At 45.5% G+C, this 20970-nt stretch overlaps 1 protein-coding gene across 1 annotated transcript in view; it reads right to left on the bottom strand.

The window, feature by feature from the left end:
- Positions 1-15072: 15072 nt before the first annotated feature.
- The window catches only part of NXPE3 (neurexophilin and PC-esterase domain family, member 3), a 28703-nt gene continuing 22805 nt past the window's right edge, over positions 15073-20970 (bottom strand). The window contains exons 5-6 of the mRNA XM_009322564.1: positions 20402-20608; positions 15073-19468 (exon numbers count right to left, since the gene is read on the bottom strand). Of these exons, the coding sequence (XP_009320839.1) occupies positions 18918-19468; positions 20402-20608 (758 nt within the window). The 3' untranslated portion in view covers positions 15073-18917. The remainder of the gene's footprint in view (positions 19469-20401; positions 20609-20970) is intronic.

The raw sequence follows: 20970 nt of genomic DNA, 5'->3' as shown, positions 1-20970 counted from the left end.
ATGGGGATGGGGATGGAGGATGGGGATGGGGATGGGGATGGATGCCACCTCGCACCCTGTCCTCCGAGACTGCCCCTGGAGGCCTCCCGCAGCTTTTGCAGCCCCCGCTCGCAACGCAGGCAACCCCAAATTTCCACCCTCTTGTGCAGCTGCAGAGATGGAAACCACGAGCATCGCCCTCAGCCTCCCACCGCTGCTGATGCAGGCTCGCGTCCCCACGCACACATACCCCTCGCCCTAAGTGCGACGGCGCGGGAGAGTTCGCCCGGCTTCTGCCAGGCCTCGGCTCCGGGAACACAGGCTTGGGAGTACGGGGATTTTTTGGTTGTGTGCATCAAGCGGGCAGCATTCAGAGAGAAGGGGAACGTGAGCGGTTACTCATAACAGAGATGAGTCATCTCTTTTCCTCTGCTGTCGGAGCGTGTAGTAGGCAGGGGGCAGACAAAGAAGATATTTTGGTTTTAGGCTGCACCATACTGCGGTGTCAAAGCCTCTTGGTGGAGGCCGGCAGGGAGAAGCGGGTAAGCAATACAATGCCGAAACGAAAAGTGGGCGAAACAGTGTGCCTGCGATTACTGTTAACAACGCTACTGAGTTATTACCAATATTCGCAGGGGAGACTTCTCAGATTTCTACTTTTCAAACAAATATTTCTGCTTTCCTCATTTCCACTGAGGTCACCATCTTCTAAAATACGAGCATGCATTTTTGTCCACGTGAAGTTGTGATTAGGATGTTTTTAGCACCGCGGGTGCCCCAAAAATATGTAGTAAAACAACACGGTATTTCTAAAGTATATTATGCAAATTGGAGGTCTATAATTTAGATTATTATACACGTTTTAATTGTATTAAAAAACATGGGACAGGTGCAACATGAAATTATATTAATCAGCCCATGAGGGAGGCAGGAGGGAATTACTTTGTATTATTCAAGTATTTCTTCCACTGCCAGGTGAAGGAAGGGCTTCACTGGGAATTAGCTAGGCAGTTTTGTATTCCAAAGACTGTTGTTTTGTGCCATAGATTGAATTTATGCAGTCACAGTAAAATTTGCAAATGTAACCCATAAAATGAAACCAGATGCCAAGCAGTACCAGAAATAGCATTGCCTAATAAAGGTAAAAATTCGCTTGCTCCCTAATCAGCAGCTATCTCCCAAGCACGTGTTCTCACCGATTTCAATGAACGTCTTTATGCAAGTGAGGATTTGTGAAATCAGGCCGTATGTTTTAAACATGCAAGGAGGTGGTTCTCTGTTGTTGTTCAAGCCTTAGATCTCGGTGACGATACCTTAGCCTTAGGTAGACAGTTTGTTTCCCCGTTGGAAAGTGCTTGCTGCTCAGAGATCCTTTAGACCCCAAGCGCTCTTTGCACGCTCAGTGGCTGACGGGAGGACCCACAACCCAGCTTTCCGAAAGCAGATCCGACTGACCAACCCTCGCATTCGCATCCCTGCGAGGTAGCCAGGAAAGCGAGTCGTTTTAATCTAGCCAGGAGGGTCTCCAACTATGGCAGCAAATGGATCTTGTCTTTTAACGTGAAAACAGTAACATGAATCGGAGAAGTCTATAATCCAGAAAATTAGATTTGGCACCATAGTTGTGTGTAATTCCCTTAAAAATGTCAAGATTAAAAGTAGACTTCAAACCGAAAGTGGATTTCTCTCATTGTAGTCCTACTGTGTCATGGAAGGTCCCTAAACCACAGGCAGGCAGGGACAGACAGCACCTTTATCCTTGCTATTCAGTACTTATTTTGGAACGGATTTAATTGAAGATTAGTCTCTGCGTATGAATGAAAACTATTCTATAAAACAATTTAATGAGGTTTTTGTCTTGAAGAGGGCGTGGAATTTCTTTTTCTCCTCTATTCCAAAGTTTCTACTCTACTAAAGGCTGAATTGCTGACTTGCTCTCATCTTACCAAGCAAAATCCACTTTGGGCAACATTCTGATACCTCAACTCATACTTCTTTCATCAGCAACATCTTATTTATCAGGTCTTCTGGCATAAATCTACTCCCAGTCAAAGCAGATTAAGACAAGTTTAATTCCACCAAGCTCTGTAACAAAAGGCTCTTTCAAAAATACACACACCCATCAGTTGCACAAGATGAGTTGGCTCCCAGCAGCCTTGTACTCTCAAAGTGCCTCCATGCAAGTTACTGGTAAATTATTGCTACATCTACAAACTGTAATTATTAATCCTGCAGACCTTGAGCATCTGTTTTTTGGCCCAAACACTATGTAACATCTGTGGTGGCCCAAACCCCATGAGGCATCTTCAGCCTAAGAAAGTTCCTCCTGGGTAGGGTGGTGACCAAAAGCGCTTGTCACCTCTTCTCCTGACAGCAAACCTGGCGCAGCCCGTACAGACAGCAACGAACTGGGGAAAAGGGGAGTCAGCTGGGAAGGCATTGCAGTGCTGTGGTGTCCAGGTGGTTTCAGCTTGCTTTGGCCGGGCTGTAACGCAGCACAACCCAGCAACCTCCAGAGCTGGAGAAGGCTGCGAGGCGAGCACGGAAGAGGTTGCTTCAGCTCCCCGAGCGCTGCCCTACCAGGTTTTTATTGCACCACCTCCATTTACTGGGATGTATCCATAATGCCAACTAGTGGCCAGTGCTAGCAACATTTGTCCTGAAATCTTTCTTATATACATCTGGAAACAGTGAGATGTGCTTATCTTGGTATCTCAGACCACTGCAAAAATAAGAAACAAAATGCATTTGTTTCCAAAAACTCTGCTCCTTCCCTCTCTTCAGTACACAGCCTGGACAAGTATTGTGAAACTAAAGCTAATCAGCCTTGGTTTAGGTTATCCCGATATACTTGATCACCGAAACAGCTTTGATCACTGCTTTTGAGCGTACGACTTGTACACACCCTTGAGCTACTTTGAAGGGATCTGAAAATTCAGTTAAGAACAAAGAAAAATCCTGTTGTCTGAAAGCTTGCACTCACTGGGTAGGGGTCTCATTGCAAAAGTCAGAGAGGTTGAAAGCCAAACACGAACTAAACATGTAAGCTAATCACAGTCCTGTATCTCCCTTTCGCTATCCTAATCAGAGCCAGCACGGAGAGAAGATGCACTGGACCTGCTGTGCTGAGCTTCGCTCTGCATTAGGCCTCCAGTAGCTGTGTCCTTGTTACACAGAAACAGCTGAGCCATTGCCCTAAGTCAAAGCAAAATAAATAAGCCTGCTCAGTGTTTGGGGGGGGGGGGGCGGGGCGGGTTCTGTTAAAACAGACTTCCATGTTTTCAACAGACTTTTTAATTGTAACCATGAGATTTTCTCTCATATCTGGGCCCTCATACTGAGAGCAGCATGTCAATAACAATAGCACAAATTCAGACTGAGGGAGAAATTTTGCTGCCCAGCTTTCATCCATCTCTGGTTTATCCTGACACAAGCTTTGCAGTCTGAGCTGCGACGCCGTGGCGGAGGGGACTTCTGGGCCATCCTGTGGAGTGGCAGCAAGACAGCCGAAAGGAAACCTCCAGCAGAACTGCCTGTGATCAGCCTGGCAAAGCCCACACGCAGTGTAAGGGAGCAGGGGGGGTACCAGGCAGATGGGTTGAGGACTCTCAGCTCGGAAAAATCTGGGCTGCAAAGCTCGGGCAGGGATTTGTGTGTCCTTGCAAAGACATCTTCCCAACACCCTACGCCATCCCCTATAGCTTTGTGTGTAAGTGATCACTGCCGATCTAATCCCTGATGTAACTAGTCCCTACCTCTATATGGTCAAACGATGTGGCCCCACAGTTTACCCTCACATCCTGGTCCCAGGATTGGTAACAGTGCTCTTATGTGAGCTCAATTCTGGGATCGATAGTGAGAGAAACTAGCTCCTTTGGGTGAAGCCTCGGCATGGTTTGCTCCAGGCCTGCTCCCTAGAGACAGCATGAGCAAGACTCTGCCAGCTGTCTCCCTCTATGTTAGCTTACTCTCCAAAAAGGCATCCTACCTCCTCTTCCCCCTCAGAAAATCCCCTTGAAGCTGTAGCTCCAAGTCACCCATGCAACAGTTGAAAAGAAAAAAACCCAAATGAACAGAAGATGCATCCTGGGGAGACCACATGGGGCTCAGAAGAGACCAAGACTGAGAAAGGGTTGTTACGCTGTATGGATGTGGCCGGTCGGCTGTAAGGAAAGGGCTAGCCTTTACAGCACCAGCATGCCTGCACTGCTCGGTTCCTGGGACATGTACTGGGGTGAATGCTATAGGGGATGTAGGCTTTAAATAAATAAATACATAAATAAATACATAAATAAATCAAGCCCAGAAAGTGGAGCCTTGTCTTCCCTGTAGAGCAGCACGTAGTCACTCTGCCAGGCACGCAGTCCCTCCTAACCATGAGTGAGGAACATGCCAGCTGTCGGAGCAGCCCACAGTTCAGCGGGTATAGGAGCAGAATAAACACCTCTCTCCAGTCCATCCCCTAAGCAGCAGCGCAGGACAAGGGTCAGCCTCTAGGTAAAGTGGCAGAGCACAAACTACTAGTAACAAGAACTTGGTTTTGCAACACATTTCTGGAGCAGTATAACCTTTGTGGTATTTCTTAAACTGGAAATAAAAATGGTAATTTACAATCCAGTTGCTTAATGCAAGTGAGTATTTGCTGTACGGGTGTCAAATGTCCCTTGTTCTCCAATGGGTGTAATTAGCCTCCTGCTGCAGACTGTGAGTCGAGGTGCACGAGCACCGCCACCGCACCCCTGTACCCTAGCAGCATTTCCAGACAGCACGCAAACCCCGAGCCACCTGGCATAACACTCGGTTTGCTTTTAGAATAGCATCGAGAAAACCAGAGGTAAAAGCTTAGTAACGATTCCACTCCCAGAGACCATTCAGGATCAATACCTGTGTTTGCTTTAACGGTTTAGGAGAGCACACGTCAGCAGGTTGGAAATGGTCCATGACACGGTTTTGCTCTAAAAGCCAGTACAGAGGAGTCAGTGTTTCTTCCCGCTTTGCTATACTTGTATTGCTACATTTTTCCTGGACGTTGGTCTCCAAGACTGACGTTCTGGGATTAACCTGAACTTCAAAAGGGGGCATGTATAATTCTTCATACTAAAGGAAAACTCAGGCTATTTATTTAACATATGTCTTTGGGGCTTGCTCCTTTGATCCCCAGAATGCCCTCAATTCTGCTTTTTTCTCCCAGGCTGTTTGATATTAAAAAAAAAAAAAAAAAAGTGGGTTGCTCTTAAGTAGATCCTTTCACAATGTGTATATAAAGCAGCTGAAATCAGTACAGAGGAAAAGAAACCCCAAACCCAGCAAGTGTTACAAAGCTGGGCTAAGTGGATCTGATTTCTGTAGAAGTAAACAGTTTCCCTGTACGTACACCTTGTGTTTGTGGACATTCCTCTCAATGTACTCACTGCCCTGGTTAGTCATGGTTTCTCATAAGCTTACATATCTCATTAGTTCATTAGCACCTTCCAGTAGGAACGCATGGCTAAGAAATACATGTGCCACTGATGTCACAGCATGTAAACAAGGAGCAGAAGGCCATTTCCCCATAGCAAAGGGCAACATCATGTCACCTGTAAAGGATATTGTGTGTACATAGATGAGGTAAATAGTGCGCGTTCTTGCCTCAAAATATGTTCCTTGTTTCAATATTCCGGTTCAGAAAAGGAGGTAGCACAGTTTCTTGGTGCTGTTAGGGAGTCTCAATGTAGGTCTGAAGGGTAAGCATCAGTCTTCCTCGTGACTCATGCTGAAGACTTTTTTCCTCCTAACTCAGGCGACCAACCTGAACCAAAACCTGTCATTCTGAGCCCACATTAATTTTAATTTCTGCTGTCAGATGCAGGAGCCTGTACTGTAAGCACAGCAGGTGAGTTAGGCTCTGGTGGACTTCGATTTCAGTCTTCCTACCTTCCACAAAAAAGGACCACTCCAACCACCTGTAAAACGAAATCACTTTCCAGCAGGGTCTGCAGAGCTGTCCCAATGCAGCATCGCCACTCAACTCTTTAGTACAGGAACGGCAGGAAAAACTGCTTTATCTCAGTGAGATTTTAAGCCAGAAAAATACAATTTTTCGAACGGCAATCTACCCAGGACCCTGCTTTTGCAGTCTCTCAATTTATGTGTAGCAATGGGTAACCTATCTAAGGTTAAGGTTGCCATACATCCAGGCTTCCCAAACATGTGTTTTTCCACTCAAAAACTTTGTCCAGGCAGATTTTGAAAATTTACCCACTTCTTGGACATGGCAAACCAGTCACATCTACCGGACAGCAGATCTAACTGGGCTGACCAGTCCAGAAATCCCAGGCACGGTGGCAGCACGTGTGCAGATCAGCCGTGCTGTGGCTGTATGGCAGGATCAACACTTGCAGGAAGCATCAGCACTGATTTGCACAACCCTACACAGCCTGTGAGCATACCAGCAGCTCAAGGGTGCAAATCGGCGTGCAGGAAAGCCCAGGCAGAAACAAGACAACCACAGTAAAAGACACTTGTACCATGCTAACACTGCAAAGGTCATTGAAAGGAATGCCCTCGTCTTATGTCTTGATCTTATTTCACTGTGTTTTCCAGTATATAGAGTTTAAATGCCTTCATTTCAGACTTCCATTCGCTACAGAAATCCCAGCTTTCAAAACACATGGCTGTCTGACCTTGGGAAAGTCCTGAAAGTCAGCTGTAGAATTGTCCTCCATTAGTCAGACAAAAATTCAATAAACAGGAAATTTTCTCATTTAAAAAAGCACCGAAACCAAGGCAGCCAAATAAAATTTTATTATGGTAGGGAAAATGTAAGGCTGCTTCCAAGCAGCGGTACAAAAACTTCCCTGGTGCTTGGGATGAATTGCATATACTAGGGCAGGTTTTATCCTCAGTTACATGTGTGCTGGGACAACTGGGACAACATCGCTCCATCTATGGGTCAGAATTTGCTGCCACATAAGTCTCAACCACAGATGTCCTATGTCTGCAGCAAGGGTATTAATATCATGGAAAGGATACTAATACCATGTCCTTTCTTGCTTCTACAGACTTAACAGCCAGTTGCTACACATTTAGAAAGAAATCCATGACAGTAATGACAAATTTACAATAATATGTAAATCATGCATGAGTTAGCATAAAACATCAAGAAAGCTGGAAATAAACTCTTTGATTTGGTGGGGCACGGTGCAAAGCCCTGTTCCCAGGTGTTGGCTCCCCCCTCCAGTTCTTAGCTGGGAAAAGACACCGACCGAAGCCAGACGCATCCTGTCTGACAGGACGCTGCTCTTCACAGAGGCTAGCCCACGGATGTTAAAGTTTCCTTCTGATTTCCTGCCAATTTCCTAAGAAGAAAGCAAGAGGAAAGGCAGCTCTTGGTTCTACCTTGCACGTTTTGTCTCAGGAGCTTGTGACTGGTAACGCGAAAGGGGTTTCTCAGCGGCAGCAGCGCCAGGAGGAGGTTTGCCGCCCCCGACGGCCCGAGGCTAGAAGCAAAGCCAGGTCAGGCTGTCCGGGCTGCGGCAGGAGGCAGAGCCAAAGGGAGGGAGGGGGCTGTGCCGGCCACCCCCCTGCTCCGGGCAGCCCAGGGGTGGGAAGGGAAGCTTCCCAGCGCCCAGGAGAGCTGCTGGAAGCCCGTTTCCAGCAGCTGGTTGATGATGATGATGATATCCCAACCACCGCCGTCGGGGCAGCAGCGGGGCTGTGGCGTAGGCAGGGCAGGGTACAGGGCTGAGGCTGCTCGGCTGCCCCAGGCAGCCCAGGGCTGGGCCGGTGCCCGGCCTCCGGGCACCCAGAGGCAGAGGGCATTTCCTCCCCACACACACCCTCCTCCAATCCACTGCCATTAAACGCAACGGGAAACACGTGGCTTGCTGTAAAGAAAGTCAATAAAAGGTCTAACTAGCCAAAAAGAAATCACTTGCCTCAGGAACCAAGCTGATGCTGGAGGTTTGTTTGGAGCAGAAATATGGCCTTTTTCCCAGTGTCCCTAGGTGACATTTGTCCCTGACCGCTGGTCACCCGGTCTGGCTGAGGGAGAGCCCATGGTATCGCCCTTTCTCTGCCCGCTACGTGCCTCCAGGCAAGCTGCAACGTCCCAGCTGAAAATAGCTGGCTTCCATCTGAAGCACTTGCAAGCTACCCATCCCCAGCCATACGCAAGTCTCTGATGACACCATGGTACAAACATGCCCCCAAATTTTGGGGGTCTAAAATCCAGACCGCATTTAATCCTCTGCAAGAAGCTTAGTGCTGAGCTGCCTTCCCCGCCTGCCAGATACGGGCACGGGTAATGAACCAAGGTGCTGCATAATCGACCTCATGTGGTAAGCCAGAGAAACCCTCACCAGGCGATGAAAAGAAGTTTATGGTTTGGTTTAATAAACACCTTAGCATAACAAATTTTAAAGTGAAGTTTAAGTTCATTAAACTTACTTCTTTTCATTCCCACAGATTTTTTGCTAAGTTACAAGAAAGTAGGTGTAGATCCCTATTTTTATATAAGTTTCCCTGTGTTGTCTCACACTGCACCATGACAGTTTACTCCTGTCCTGTTGAAGCTGGCAGGCTTGTATGCTGATGATGCTCTGCTATTCCAAATTTACTGATGAGCTGCCAGGAAAGAAACTGCAATCAAGATTACACAAAACATCTGCTTCCACTAACAATGTTTCTTCCATTCAGTGCTCTCGGAGCTTAGCTTGCTTGCTTGCTTCCATCCACCCTAACCCTGGAAAGCTACTACATCCTCCCCTGAAAAAAGAAGACTGTTTCAGAGAGAATTGCCCAAAACAGCTAAGTTATTTAGGGGTATTTTGCCCCTAGATCCACTGTGGGCTTTCAAAAATCCCACCATTCATCGTGGTTCATTCACACTTGGTTATTACCCATTACCTTCCCAAAAACCAGCCGTCCTTCCATACCCAACCCCAAAACACGCACGAACAATTATAGTACAAGCCACTTGCAAGGCTATTAGAAGCCAATAGTGTTCCAATCAATTACAGGTTTTAAACAAGAAAGCAAATAAAATTATAATAGTGTACCTTCATGTCGGAGGAGTGAAGTTAGAATTAGCTCTACGGAAAACAAGCCAGTTCTTTGCACCCCACTGGCAACTGGTCGTTCCTTATGGCCACGTCTGTGTGAATGATTGAAAAGTTCCTCTGAGGTTTAACGATATGAAACAGAGAAGCAGCAGCAAGGAAACTTTTTTTTCCCCCCCCTCCCTCACAAAAGTCCTGCTTACTCTGGCTTTCTGGTCACAGAGAGAAAAAAAAAAAAAAAGACACCCTAAACAACCCCCCCCAAGTTTATTACAGCTCCAGGCTCTTTTTTTCCGTTGGTTCTCCCCCCCTTTTTTTTTCAGCGCTGGTAAGGGGAGGGGGGGGGGAATGTTATGACATGTGAGAGGAAGCAGCAGGGTGGAGGAGGAGGGTGGTGTGAGCGTGGCTCCCTGGACTTTTTCTGTGCGGTGGAATTTCCCAGGTGGGGTAGGCCCTGGCAGGGACATTCCCCTGCCAAAGAGGCTGGCAGGAAACCCCGGGCTGGCGTAACGCTGCCAAAAACGGGTCTAGAAGATGCTGATGCGAGAGTCACAGCAAGAACAATGAAAAAGGGCTCTACAACAAAGGGGCGAATAGAAACATGCAGAGTACAACACGGGGGGGGGGGTTTCCTGACAGGGTCAGGTTCTCCTGCTTGCCCACCTCCTGCCTGCAGTGCTGCCTGCCTGTATGGCCACAAGCAGTCAAGCTGCGTCTCGTAGCCCTTTTCTGTCTTGGCACTACAGGGTAACCTGGACAAGCAGGTGCCTGTGTGGCGGTCGCATAGGAAGCAAGAGAGAAGCAGTGTCCCACAGATAAAAAAACAACTCCAACCTCTGGGAGGTGGAGCGGGGCAAACACCTCTCCTTGGCGACTGCCTGGATTTCAGTGGGATTTTGCCCTCAGAAAGGTCAGGATGAGTTTCACGGAGGCTAGTGTCAGTTAGTGTGAAAGCTCCATACAGCCAGAAGCCTGATTTAAAGGGGGGCGGGGGGCTGTAATTAAAAAAAAAAAAAAGAAAAAAAGTACTCCCCTTTGTCACAGATGTATCAGGTGTAAAACAGTCACCTGCTCCAGTAGATACGATAACCTTCAGCATGGAAGAAGTTTCCAGGATTCTCCTAAAAGGTGAGCAGATCCATCTGAATCATACCCCCTTTTCTTCCCCTTTCAGCTGCGGCACAGGCCAGGATTCACCATGCTTATCAAACATGGTGAGCAAGGACAGGACACCCAAATCATCTCAGAGCAAACACCCCCTGGCTTCAGTGCCTTTTGTTACCCCTTCCCAAGTGCAGTTAATGCGTACGGTTCCCGGCGGCTGGCACCAACAAGGTAAAAGCACTGAACCACTTATCCCCCTGCCCGTTGCGTCCCCAGTGCCTCCTGCACTGGAACATAGACATTAAAAACAAACAAACAAAACCCCCTCAGACTTTACCCTCACCCTCGCCCTGCCGCAGCAAGCTGCAGGAGGGAGGTAGGAGAGAACGTCTCCTTCCCAAAGGTGATCATTTTGAAACCTTCCCCCTGCAGGCAGGAAACGCTGCGTGGGCTCCATCTTCCTGTTCACAGATGTATTATATCACTGGAACATGTTCAACTGATAATCTTGATGGGCCAAATACTTTTCTTTGAAATAAGGGCGGTTTGTTCCAGCCAGGGCTGGTATTCGACTGTTTGCTCACCGAATGCCTGCGGTGCCCTCAGTCTCACCTAACGCATGGCAGGGCAGTGCCCTGGCCGGACCCTCGCCCTGCTCTCTCCCGCAGCAACTGCGGAGCAAAGCGTGCTGCCGTCGGGGACATGAGAGGCTTCTGGGTGCCATCACAAGGCACCAAGATCTCTCTTTGCAAAGAGGGGAGGCTGCAGCCCCAGAGGGGCACGTATGGCCCAACATCCCGGGTGGTAGGAGCAGCACCTGGAGCACCCCTCGGCTCATCCAGCTTCTCCACCCCTTTCTCCCCAAGTGTCGCTGCCTCTTGAATCAGGGCAGCTCAGGTGCTCTGCCTCCTAAAGCCACGGGGGACGCTTGTTAGCAGCCGTAAAAGTGCTGGAGGTCAGCCCCCTCCTGGGCACCACTCACCTGTGCGAACAGGTGGTCCCTGCCGCAAAGAAAAGGAAAATCCAAATAGGACAAGAAACAAAACGAGGCACAGAAGGGCAGAGTAACAACGGCACAAACAGCTGATGTGTGGCAGGGCAGAATGAAAAGTCATTACTTCAGTCAGAAATCAAAATATCTACTTGTAGCAATATTTGTTGCACAGAAGAACAGGGACAACAGGACATCAGGAAGAAATCTGTCGATGTAGAGAACCTACGTTTCAAACAGCGGATGTGAAAATGTTGGGATTAGAAGATACACTTATATTGGACACATTTTACAACAATGTAAAATAATTGTAATATCTGCTTGTTACTGGAGCTCTTGAATTTTTTTTATTGGATTTTTAAGATGGTATCTTTTTTCTGTAAAGTAACTTTTTTTTCCTATTTTTACTTGTCAAAGCAAAGGCAAAAATGAGACACAGCAGAAGCAAATAATAATAATACAGATGCACAGGGCAAAAATGATAAAGGTAGAGAAGAAACCATTAGAAGGAAGAAACAGCTAAAGACAGAAATAGCTGCCTTGCCAGCGGTAAGCGACAATTCCCTGAGAGAAGCTGATTCAGGCAGCGAAAGAGGGCAGGCAGGACTGGAAAGCGTGACTCACCCGGCCCAGGGAAAACCAGAGGGTAGGAAGGAGTGGAAAGAACTGAGCGCAGGATGGCAAGGGGGAAAACAACCCGTGAATTTGTCATGGTTCTTTCACGGCAGGTACTTTTGCCATGCCTCTCACCTGCTGAGCTCCAAGGGGCACATCCCACCTGGAAGCTCTTTTGTGAGATCCTTTAGCGCAGGCTGCCGTGCTGCGGCAGAGCGATAGCACTCACCATATAACTAGTCCTGATCATTGCAAACAACCTGCGACGGAGATTTAGAGTGAAAAGGGAGAGCCCCGTTATCAAGCTGCACCAAAAAATAACAGGTTTGTACAGAGGGCCCAAGCACGAGGGCACCGGGTGAAAAGCACTTGTCTATTTTCAGAGCTAGCCAGGGAAGGGAGAGAATAGCAAGTGGAGGGGCAGGACAAAATGTTTAATGGCTGGCTGAACCAGGGAACACTGACTGCCGTAGCAGGGACTTGCTGTTAGACCACAGGGTCTGCTAAATTCTCCACATTGCAGGAAGAAGTGACTTGAGATGGACTGTTCTATCCCAGTAAAGTTTACTCCTCTGGATCTTTTTGTGACTTAGGGGAAAAAAAAAAAAATCAGATTTAAGAGAATATTTAGGGCAAAAATATCATCCTCTGAAGGACAGTCTTAAGCCAACCTAAGAGTTATCATCTATGTCATCAACTGAATTTCATTCTAAAATGAACTCCAAGTAAAAGAGCTTCATCCAGTGTTCATGCCATTTGTTTTCAAAACACAACTACCCAGGAGTTAGAAAACAAACCACCACCAAGACTATTACATTGTGGCTTATGTTTTTCATTTGAGAGTCATCCCAGGCTCTTTTTCAGTGCCTCAAAGCCCTCTTCTGGCCATATTCATTAACGATTCACTAATCTATTAAGCCCATGCCAGCTGACACAGTCAGGATGTGGGGGAGGGCATGTTATACTTTCACTTGGGTTTAGTGATGTGCTCACTCTGCATCTGGGGCTCATACAAAATAATTCCCACGCTCTTAATCCTCTAGCATCCTCCCACAAAATCCCTCTCTCATTCCAGGCAGAGAAGCTCCTGTGCAATTCACCGTGACAGACTCACAGAGCAGACCTGCTTATTTCACCCCAAAAAAGGCTATGGAATATGCCCACAAGGGGCTAGTAACACCAACGGTGAAGGAGGACACGGTAAGTTGGACAGGATTTGAGAGAGTCACTGCCCAGATACAAGCTAGGTTACCCTACGTGCGAGTTCAGATCTGGGTAACAAGCACCATGGTGAATTAATATTTCAGGAAAGACCTAAATATCTAGATTCAGGGAGATGATAAAACATTTCCTCGATTTCAAATATGTTGGTCCTGTACTGTAAGTAAGACAGCTAATGTTAGAAGTTACATAATACCTTGCTAATTGGGGATGCAGCACTAAACCATGGGAAAAGCACAAGAAGCCCCATTCCAACCAGATAAGAAACCATGTGGTCTCGGCTCTTTGCCAGCCCCGGCGAGCCTTCTATCCCTCTGTCTGGCAGTGTGAGGCTCAAGCCCCTTCCCTGCCAAGCACCTGTGCCATCGCAGGCAAGTTACATGCCTTCTCTGCGACACCACAGGCTCTGAAGAGCACGCAACACAGGATGAAAGCCTGCCTGCTCCTTATTCTGGTTATAAATGCTTTGGTTTTGTTTTAAAAAGTTCCCCACCTACGATATCTGTCGCATCTACAAACACCTGAACACCCAATATGCATGGCTTCAAACGAACGGTAAACACAAACTTTGGAACAGTACCTAACATATGACTGCTATGACCTTGCTGTCGGGTAGGGAGCAGAGGAAGAGGTGGGGGTGAGCAGCCCGGGTGGGAAGAACTGTTCCTTTTTTGACACATTCGGAGAAATATATGTATGTGTATTTCAGTGTGCTATATCAGAGGAGTGACTCTGTCCCACGTGACTGGTATTTGCAAAACCTCCGCATGACCAAATCCCCAACCTTCTTCCTCTCCCTGGTGCCACAGAGCAAGACCTTTGCACGCTGTCCTTCCTTCGGCCCCATCCTACCCTTTTTACTTCCCCTCTCTTTCCTACCCCTCTCTCCCATTTCCCCTCTAAGCATGCCTGGGGCCTGACCTCACACCACACTGAAAAGCAGCTCATGCTTTGCAGCCTCTCTCCTCCATTTTTGGCTAAGTGAAGGCTGACGTAGGTGGGACATGATGTCAGTACACTTCACTTTCAGTTTCCAGAGCAAAATGCTGGGAATAAGGTACTTTGCCTTTGCCCTGTTACCTAGTGGCTGTCAGCTGGCATCGACGAGAGCAGGCTGGGGCATGAACTCAGCTCTTTGTTTTGGAGGAACGTAAGAGCAGCACCCTAGATCACACCACCGGCCATTGCCTCCTACCCTGCCTCCTTCAGTGGTCACTACTGAAGGAGAGGGGAAACAAAAACAGAGCAAACACATAGCAATACTGCCTCGGTGCACTCTCTTCTAGTTTCCAGGAATTTGTAATTCAGGGATTTTTCTGAGTCAAACAGGCTGTTTTTGGCTATACGTATAGGAAATCAGCACAGAGGGCAATGCTCCCTGCTTACTTGCTTCCCAGCTGTGAATCCTGGCTGCAACCTAACTCCAAGGCAACCCTGTAGCTGTCCAAATCCTCCTCCACCCTGGCCCTCCCAGCCATCCCAGAGGCTCCCCGGTCTGTGCTGCGCGGCCGCTCTGTCCCTCTCCCCATCACCCTGCAAACACAGCTCTTGGGCTCACATGGCAGCGGGCAGGCAGCCAGGCGGTGCAGGGTGCCCTAGGGCCCTTGGACACGCTGACTCACTTGCAGAACAGATCTCTCCTCGATTTTTCTTCCATTACTTAAAGTAAAAACTATTCGTAAGCTAGAGAAGGAGTGACCACGCTGCATCTCCTCTGTTCTTCATGCTGCTTTTTGAAATGAAGTGGCTTAAGGATTTCCTGTTGGCCAGCTGGGTTGCAAAAGCCCTCAAAGAAGGAAGCCTAGATTATGCACAAGCTTTTATTATGTGTCAGGCCTGATAACACTAACAGGAAACATCAGCGTGCTTCAGCGCTAGGTCTCATGCCAGGCTTGTGCTGCTTGCACAGATCACTCCCCTCCAAATACACATCATCAGGAAAAAAAATCACTTTTTGAAGTGATTTTAATCTATAAACCACGGTGTGAAACTTCTACCCAACACACAGCACAAAAACGTAATAGGTAAAACTAAGGGAACTACTACGCAACTATAAAAATAGAAAGTGTGTGGGGTTACGGCAAACAAGATAAACTGAGACTAAATCAGATGAAACAGTTTAAGTAAACTTGCCCTCTTTATTAGGAACTTTTTCTTCTTTGAGGCATTAGAGCCTTCTTTGTATTGTAAGCATTTCAATAATAGACATATAAAAGGAAAAAACCCTTTGAAAACAAGTTCTTTTTCTAACACACAGATGTAGAGTCCTTTGCTGCTACCAACAGATAACAAGAGCCTTCCAAACAGTCTAAACATACGAGTGGAAACTAAGCACGAAGAAGTGATCTGGACTTAACAAGTAAGGACTTTATTAATCAAATACGCATTTGCGATTGAAGTATTTTGCTGTTACTTGAACTATCATGAGTGGAACGATGTTTTAACCCACACTTCTGCAACAAAAACGAAGCAAAACCCCAGTACCCTTACCCTTCCCAGCAGACGACTTCAAATCTTCGTTTTTGTCACATACACGTGGAAGTCTCATCTGTAGTACACAAAAAGTCGTACAGACCCTTTCAGTAAGCAAAGTTCCCATTTTTTAAATGCTTACCTCTAACAAATAAATAACAGAAAACGGTAATTTGAATCTTGTAAAGGAGAACTGCAATAGTGCTGCATAGCAAATGAAATTAGAAGCAGCTGAAAACTTGAAAAAAAGTAATGGAAACTTCTGCTTTTTATCCTCATTTTCATCAACAATTCAACTAACATTTTCACTAAATTTCTAGAAGGAAGAAATTAGCCTAACATGGTATATATGAGAAACAAAAGTCTCAAAATATCAGGAGCAGAAAAATCATTGTGGGTCCGTCTAATCTGTAAAAGGGAGTTTACTTATTTTATAAATAAATTACTCTGAAATCTTCTGAGAAACACCATAAAAATACAATATTTTTCACTGGGATTTGAGTGAGCTGGATTTTGAATAAATAAATTTAAAAGAAAAAAATCTCTGTATTGAAAGCTTAATAATCAAAAGGCTCAGGACAGGAATGAAAGTATCAGAAATAATACAATTTCTTCCCTTCGAGTGAATAAAATGGAAAGAAAAGGAAGACAGGGCTTTGAAAAATCTCGTTAAATAAACTTTTACATGTAAAGGAAGATACTTAACTGAGAAATTCCTTTCCAGTCCTGTTTCATATTAGTAATTCGAAAAATAACCAACCTCTTAACCTAAGTCCCTAATTAAAATCCATTTAGAAGCTTCAAGGTTTGAAGAAACTGACTTAAAAATAGTTTATTGCTTCTATGTTTCTATATACAGTACATACACAACTGGTGCAACTGGTAACAAGACGAGCACAGAAATGAAAACTCAGTTATAGTTCAACTGAATGACATAGAGAAGCATAGTGTCCCCAGTCCTCATCTCAAAACGTGAGTACTCTTCAGTTCCTCCCTTTCTCCTCCCTGTCTATTCCAGAGCCCAAAGAAATGAAATATTGGTCCTCATTCCAAATTAACTGGCAATTTCCCTCAAGTTCATGACCTAAAAGTTAGTTAATGTTACTAAAAAAATTAATCTAATTAATCTAAACGGTGATGAGACATCTTTGCTAATAGCATTTTCCATTTGGTTTCCCTCAATTGTCAAAACATTCAAAAAAATTTGATCAAAAATTTGATCTGTTCTTGGCAGCTAACAGCAATATAAAGTTGCTGTTGAAGAGCAGTGGTGAGCACAAGAAACACGCCACCACAACACTTTCACACATGATATGGCTTTATGAGGAAAACCAAATGGTTAGTCCACAAATTAAGTAGTTTCCTTCAAAGTAGAAGTCTGAAATCTTATTTTCCTTAACATCATTTGGATAGATTTGTTATTCAGGATGAAAGCCTTATACTCTACCTATTTTAGAAAACACACCTGGAAAAGATGAAAGGTCGTTTTGCATTGTGGTGGTTTACCTTCCCAGACCTGAATTGGTGCGGTCTCTTTTTAGCGGACGATAAATTTCCATTAACATATTAAAGTAAGAAATAGTTACCTAAAGCTAATGTATGGACAGATACTATGCGAGGCAGTTGTCAGAAGGAACTAGCAAACTGAACCTCCTTAATCCTGATTTGAAAAGCTAAGAATAAATGCTATTTCAGTGTATGCGACTCCTCCAGTCATTTTTAAGCGTTTTAGAATTGTTCAGTTTATAGATGGATGCTACTGACAACTTTTACATGCTAAAAGCATTTACGTTTGTTTTTAAAACAGTTCTCAGTTGTCCTTTAAAATGAACAAAACAAAAACCACTGTTCCTGTAGCTGGTAGCATTAGCTCTCTTGGGGCTCCAGCAATAAGAGCACAATCTTCCTAACATAGCAGCAAACCTGGCAAAGAGTAAAACATTTCTAATATGAAGACGTTTCAATTATTCCACTCCGTGCAACCTACCGATCTGCCTTATTAATCTTCTCAGTTTGCTCACAAAGACTCAACTTCCATATTCTCCTTAAGCACGATGAGCTGCTTCAGCAGCACTCCACTACTGTTCTGACACATGTCTCAGTAAAGCCACTGGTAAAGACTACCTTTGGCCTGAGCGAGACCAGAAATAAGACAACATGGAACACTTCTCTGCTCTTTAATTTGGGGGCTGAATGTAACCCAAACTTTGTTTTCAAAGCGCTACTAGTTAAAACTACGGACAGGCTCAAACAAATTAGCAGCAGAAAACACCACGCCAGGAGGCCCAAGCGCCACCAGCTTTCACACCAGCAAAACCGCAAATATTTACCAAGCATCTATACGAGAGGCAACCCTGTTTGTGTTTAGCTTTTGGGTGCGATTTTTTTGACCTTTTATATTGGCAGCAGTGAAGCTCATAAATAAATGATAAAACTGCCAAACACAGAAGGGGCGTCATTGCGCAGCCCCGACACTAGCGTGTGCCAGTTACTGTTAACCCATTGCCAAACATCGTCAAGCGCGTTCAGGTCACTTGCCTTCTCCATACAGACACAATGTACGAACGATGTACAGGAGTAATTATCAGAAGCCCAGCTTTGCAGGAACATAACGGAATAGCTTTATCGTACAGGGAAGGGAAACAGTTTCATTAGTAAATGCTTCAAGCTTCAAGTAGGCGAGCCTGCAGCTTGAACTTGCAGAAACTGCCTGAGACAGTGTCTTCACTGAGGTCATAATATACACATTTCTCCATTACAGGTAAATCAAGAAGTAGACGGTGTATCAAAGCTCAGAAGACATTCAGTAGTACAGGAAACCAAACTAAAATACTGGCTATTTGCATTATTTAGCAGCCATCTGTAAACGCCAAGGGTGCCTAACTAGTGTGCTCTATTAAATTTCTTGATGACTTAAAACCATAGATATTTTGATTGTGCTTCCTTGATTGATATTAGTGATTTTGGTACACTCCCTTCATCTTTCTAATTAGGACTTTGAAACAAGAACAGACACTGTGCTTCTCTGACATACAATGGGAGGGGATGTCCCTCAAACTCTGGAACATTGAGAGAAAGACCGCTCCCAGAATCTTTCCCAGGTTTCACACACAGTTCTGAGCAGCAAGACCCTGGCAACAGAACCAGTGTCATATGGATTAAATTCAGCATACAGTGTAGACAACTAGTAAAGCTAATAACCCACATAATTTCTTATTGAATCCTGTCAATTTAATTTAAGGCGCTCTCTAATAATTAATCTCAGATATGAGTGATAAGGCTGAAAGCAATCAGCCTCGCAGGAAGATATGGCCTGAACAGTCAACTCCTCTTTACCACCCTTCACAGCTACCCCGAGTTAAGGCCACCCCGCTTATACTGCATGCAAGTACAATAACCGGAGTTCTTCCACACCATCCAGCACAATTCCATAGCTCCGACAAAGCACAACTTTACTTCAGCTGTAGGAAAAGATGAGAGAGGGATGCCCACTTGTGCTAAGTTTGCAGAGGGCACACGTAAGATAAAAATGCATCTATTTGATTCTTAACAATGACTTCTTTTGGGTGCAAGTTATGTGGCAAGTAATGAGCCAGAGACATCTCCCAAGCATCCACAAAGTGCACAGCAATTCCTGAGAACATTTTCCTCATAACAGAATCAAGCTGAAAGGAGTACCAGTCACTGTTAAAGAGGCTCACTTCTGGCCCAAGCTCCTGAACATTAGCGGTTCTGATGATGATTAAAGTCTTGGGGCTGCGATCCAGCAGTTGAATAATTGATCTCCGAATGTTCCTCAGCCGCCGGATATACACCTCCACCGGGAAAGTGCTGAAGTGGGACCATATGGTTATGGCTATCACCGTGTTTCTCCCACCCACTATGCCATTCAGTTCGTTGGCAATGTAGCGCAGTTCACTGCTAAAGACGGTTGAAAAGCGAATGGGTGGCCCGTGACAGCGGAACTTCAGTAGGATATTGTGCTTCAGGTCCACAGACATGAAAGGGCCCACGTTCTTAGGACTCCCCAGGTTAAATTCCACTAGATCTGAAAACCCAAGAGCAAGCATTAGTGAAAGATGGCATAAGAGATTAAAACTATCAACAAGATGTTAGGACCACAGGGCAAAAGTAGCAGTAGGTAAGGAAATCTGAACACAATTCTAAGAACTCTAAAATGAAACAGAAGATGAGTGTCATACATGTGCCAGCTGCATATTTCAGCGTGGAGTTTATGGGTGTTGAAATTTGCAAGACTGCACGCTTCAACTTCACAATGCCTTTTTCCAAGTTTCCCAAACTATTTCCTTCTCTCTCTCGTAAAAAATAAATTTTCCAAATAGACTCCTTCAGTCATTGTTGCCCTATGAATCCAGTGTTCATAGGAACCCTTCTGGCAACTTTAAGACTCCATTAAATTTAAAGGCGACTTCAACACGTAGGCAATAAGGACTCTCAAAGTCTGTGTTCCAACACAACTTTACTGCTTTAGGGGTAAGGGGAGAGGGAGGAATATCGAATTGGCTACTGAAATTCTCTTATTTAAGTTAAAATAAGGGAAACACAAGAAAGGGTCCAAACCCGATCAACAGTAACGGAAGTCATTTGCTACTTCATTCCAAAACAACTTGTGTGGCTGGGATGCTGCAAGGCCTTACACAGGCACCCTAAGTGACTTCTGCCGTGCCCCCGGGGGGCCACCTTAACTCACAGCCAGAGCAGCGGTCCTCATTAGTGAAACGCTTTACAAGGGCGACTTTGCAGATACCCTGTGGCCCCATTTCCAAGGCCTACGTGTCTCCCCTGTCTGCTCAAACATTTGACTAACTGCCTTTCTGCCCGCACTTCTGATGATGTTTTGTCTTTCCTCTTCCTTTGTTTTGTCATTGTCATTCAGTAAGATCAGCTCTGTGTCTGAGATGTGAGAAGTAAAGCTTTGCAAAGGTCTTTAAGAACAAAATCAAATTAAAAAAAAAATAACCTGGAACAAATGCTGTCAGATATTCAAACCACTGCCTTATCGTAGAGTCTCCAAACAAGTGGATTACTTTTCCTTGTAAGCACTTGGTTATATCATCTGACTTGTTAAAATGATGGATCCAGTGTGTTCTGGACCTCCACTGGTCCTCATAATAATAACCAGAAGGGGAAGCTGTGGGATCTTCAGCTCTGTCCATACCGCTTGAATCTGGAAGAGAAGAATTCTTTGAAATTAACATACAACGAGACCAGCCTCCATAACCTCCACGGACATATAGCCAGCGATGTACGAACACCTTCCCTAGTTTAAAGCGAAGGAGTTTGATGTACCGTGTAGATTAAAAAGCTGGACACATCACACTTCTGTAAGCCCAAGTATTTCACCTCCTATTTCTGCAGCAAAACCTGCAACTACTGACAGAGTTCTTGAACGATTAGCGTTTAACTTGCTTCAAGCTAAATGGTATCTCTGATGATAAAGGAGAAAACGGCAAGTGCCTGACATCTTTGACCCTTAGACGGCAACGCCCGACCGTGGACGCTCGCAAAAGGGTGCCGAGGGGGGCCGCC

This window comes from Pygoscelis adeliae, unplaced genomic scaffold (genome assembly GCF_000699105.1).
Source record: "Pygoscelis adeliae isolate BGI_AS28 unplaced genomic scaffold, ASM69910v1 Scaffold104, whole genome shotgun sequence".
NCBI lineage: Eukaryota > Metazoa > Chordata > Aves > Sphenisciformes > Spheniscidae > Pygoscelis > Pygoscelis adeliae.
The sequence above is the reverse complement of the archived record's forward strand: the minus strand, read 5'-3'. Positions and strand labels throughout refer to the sequence as shown.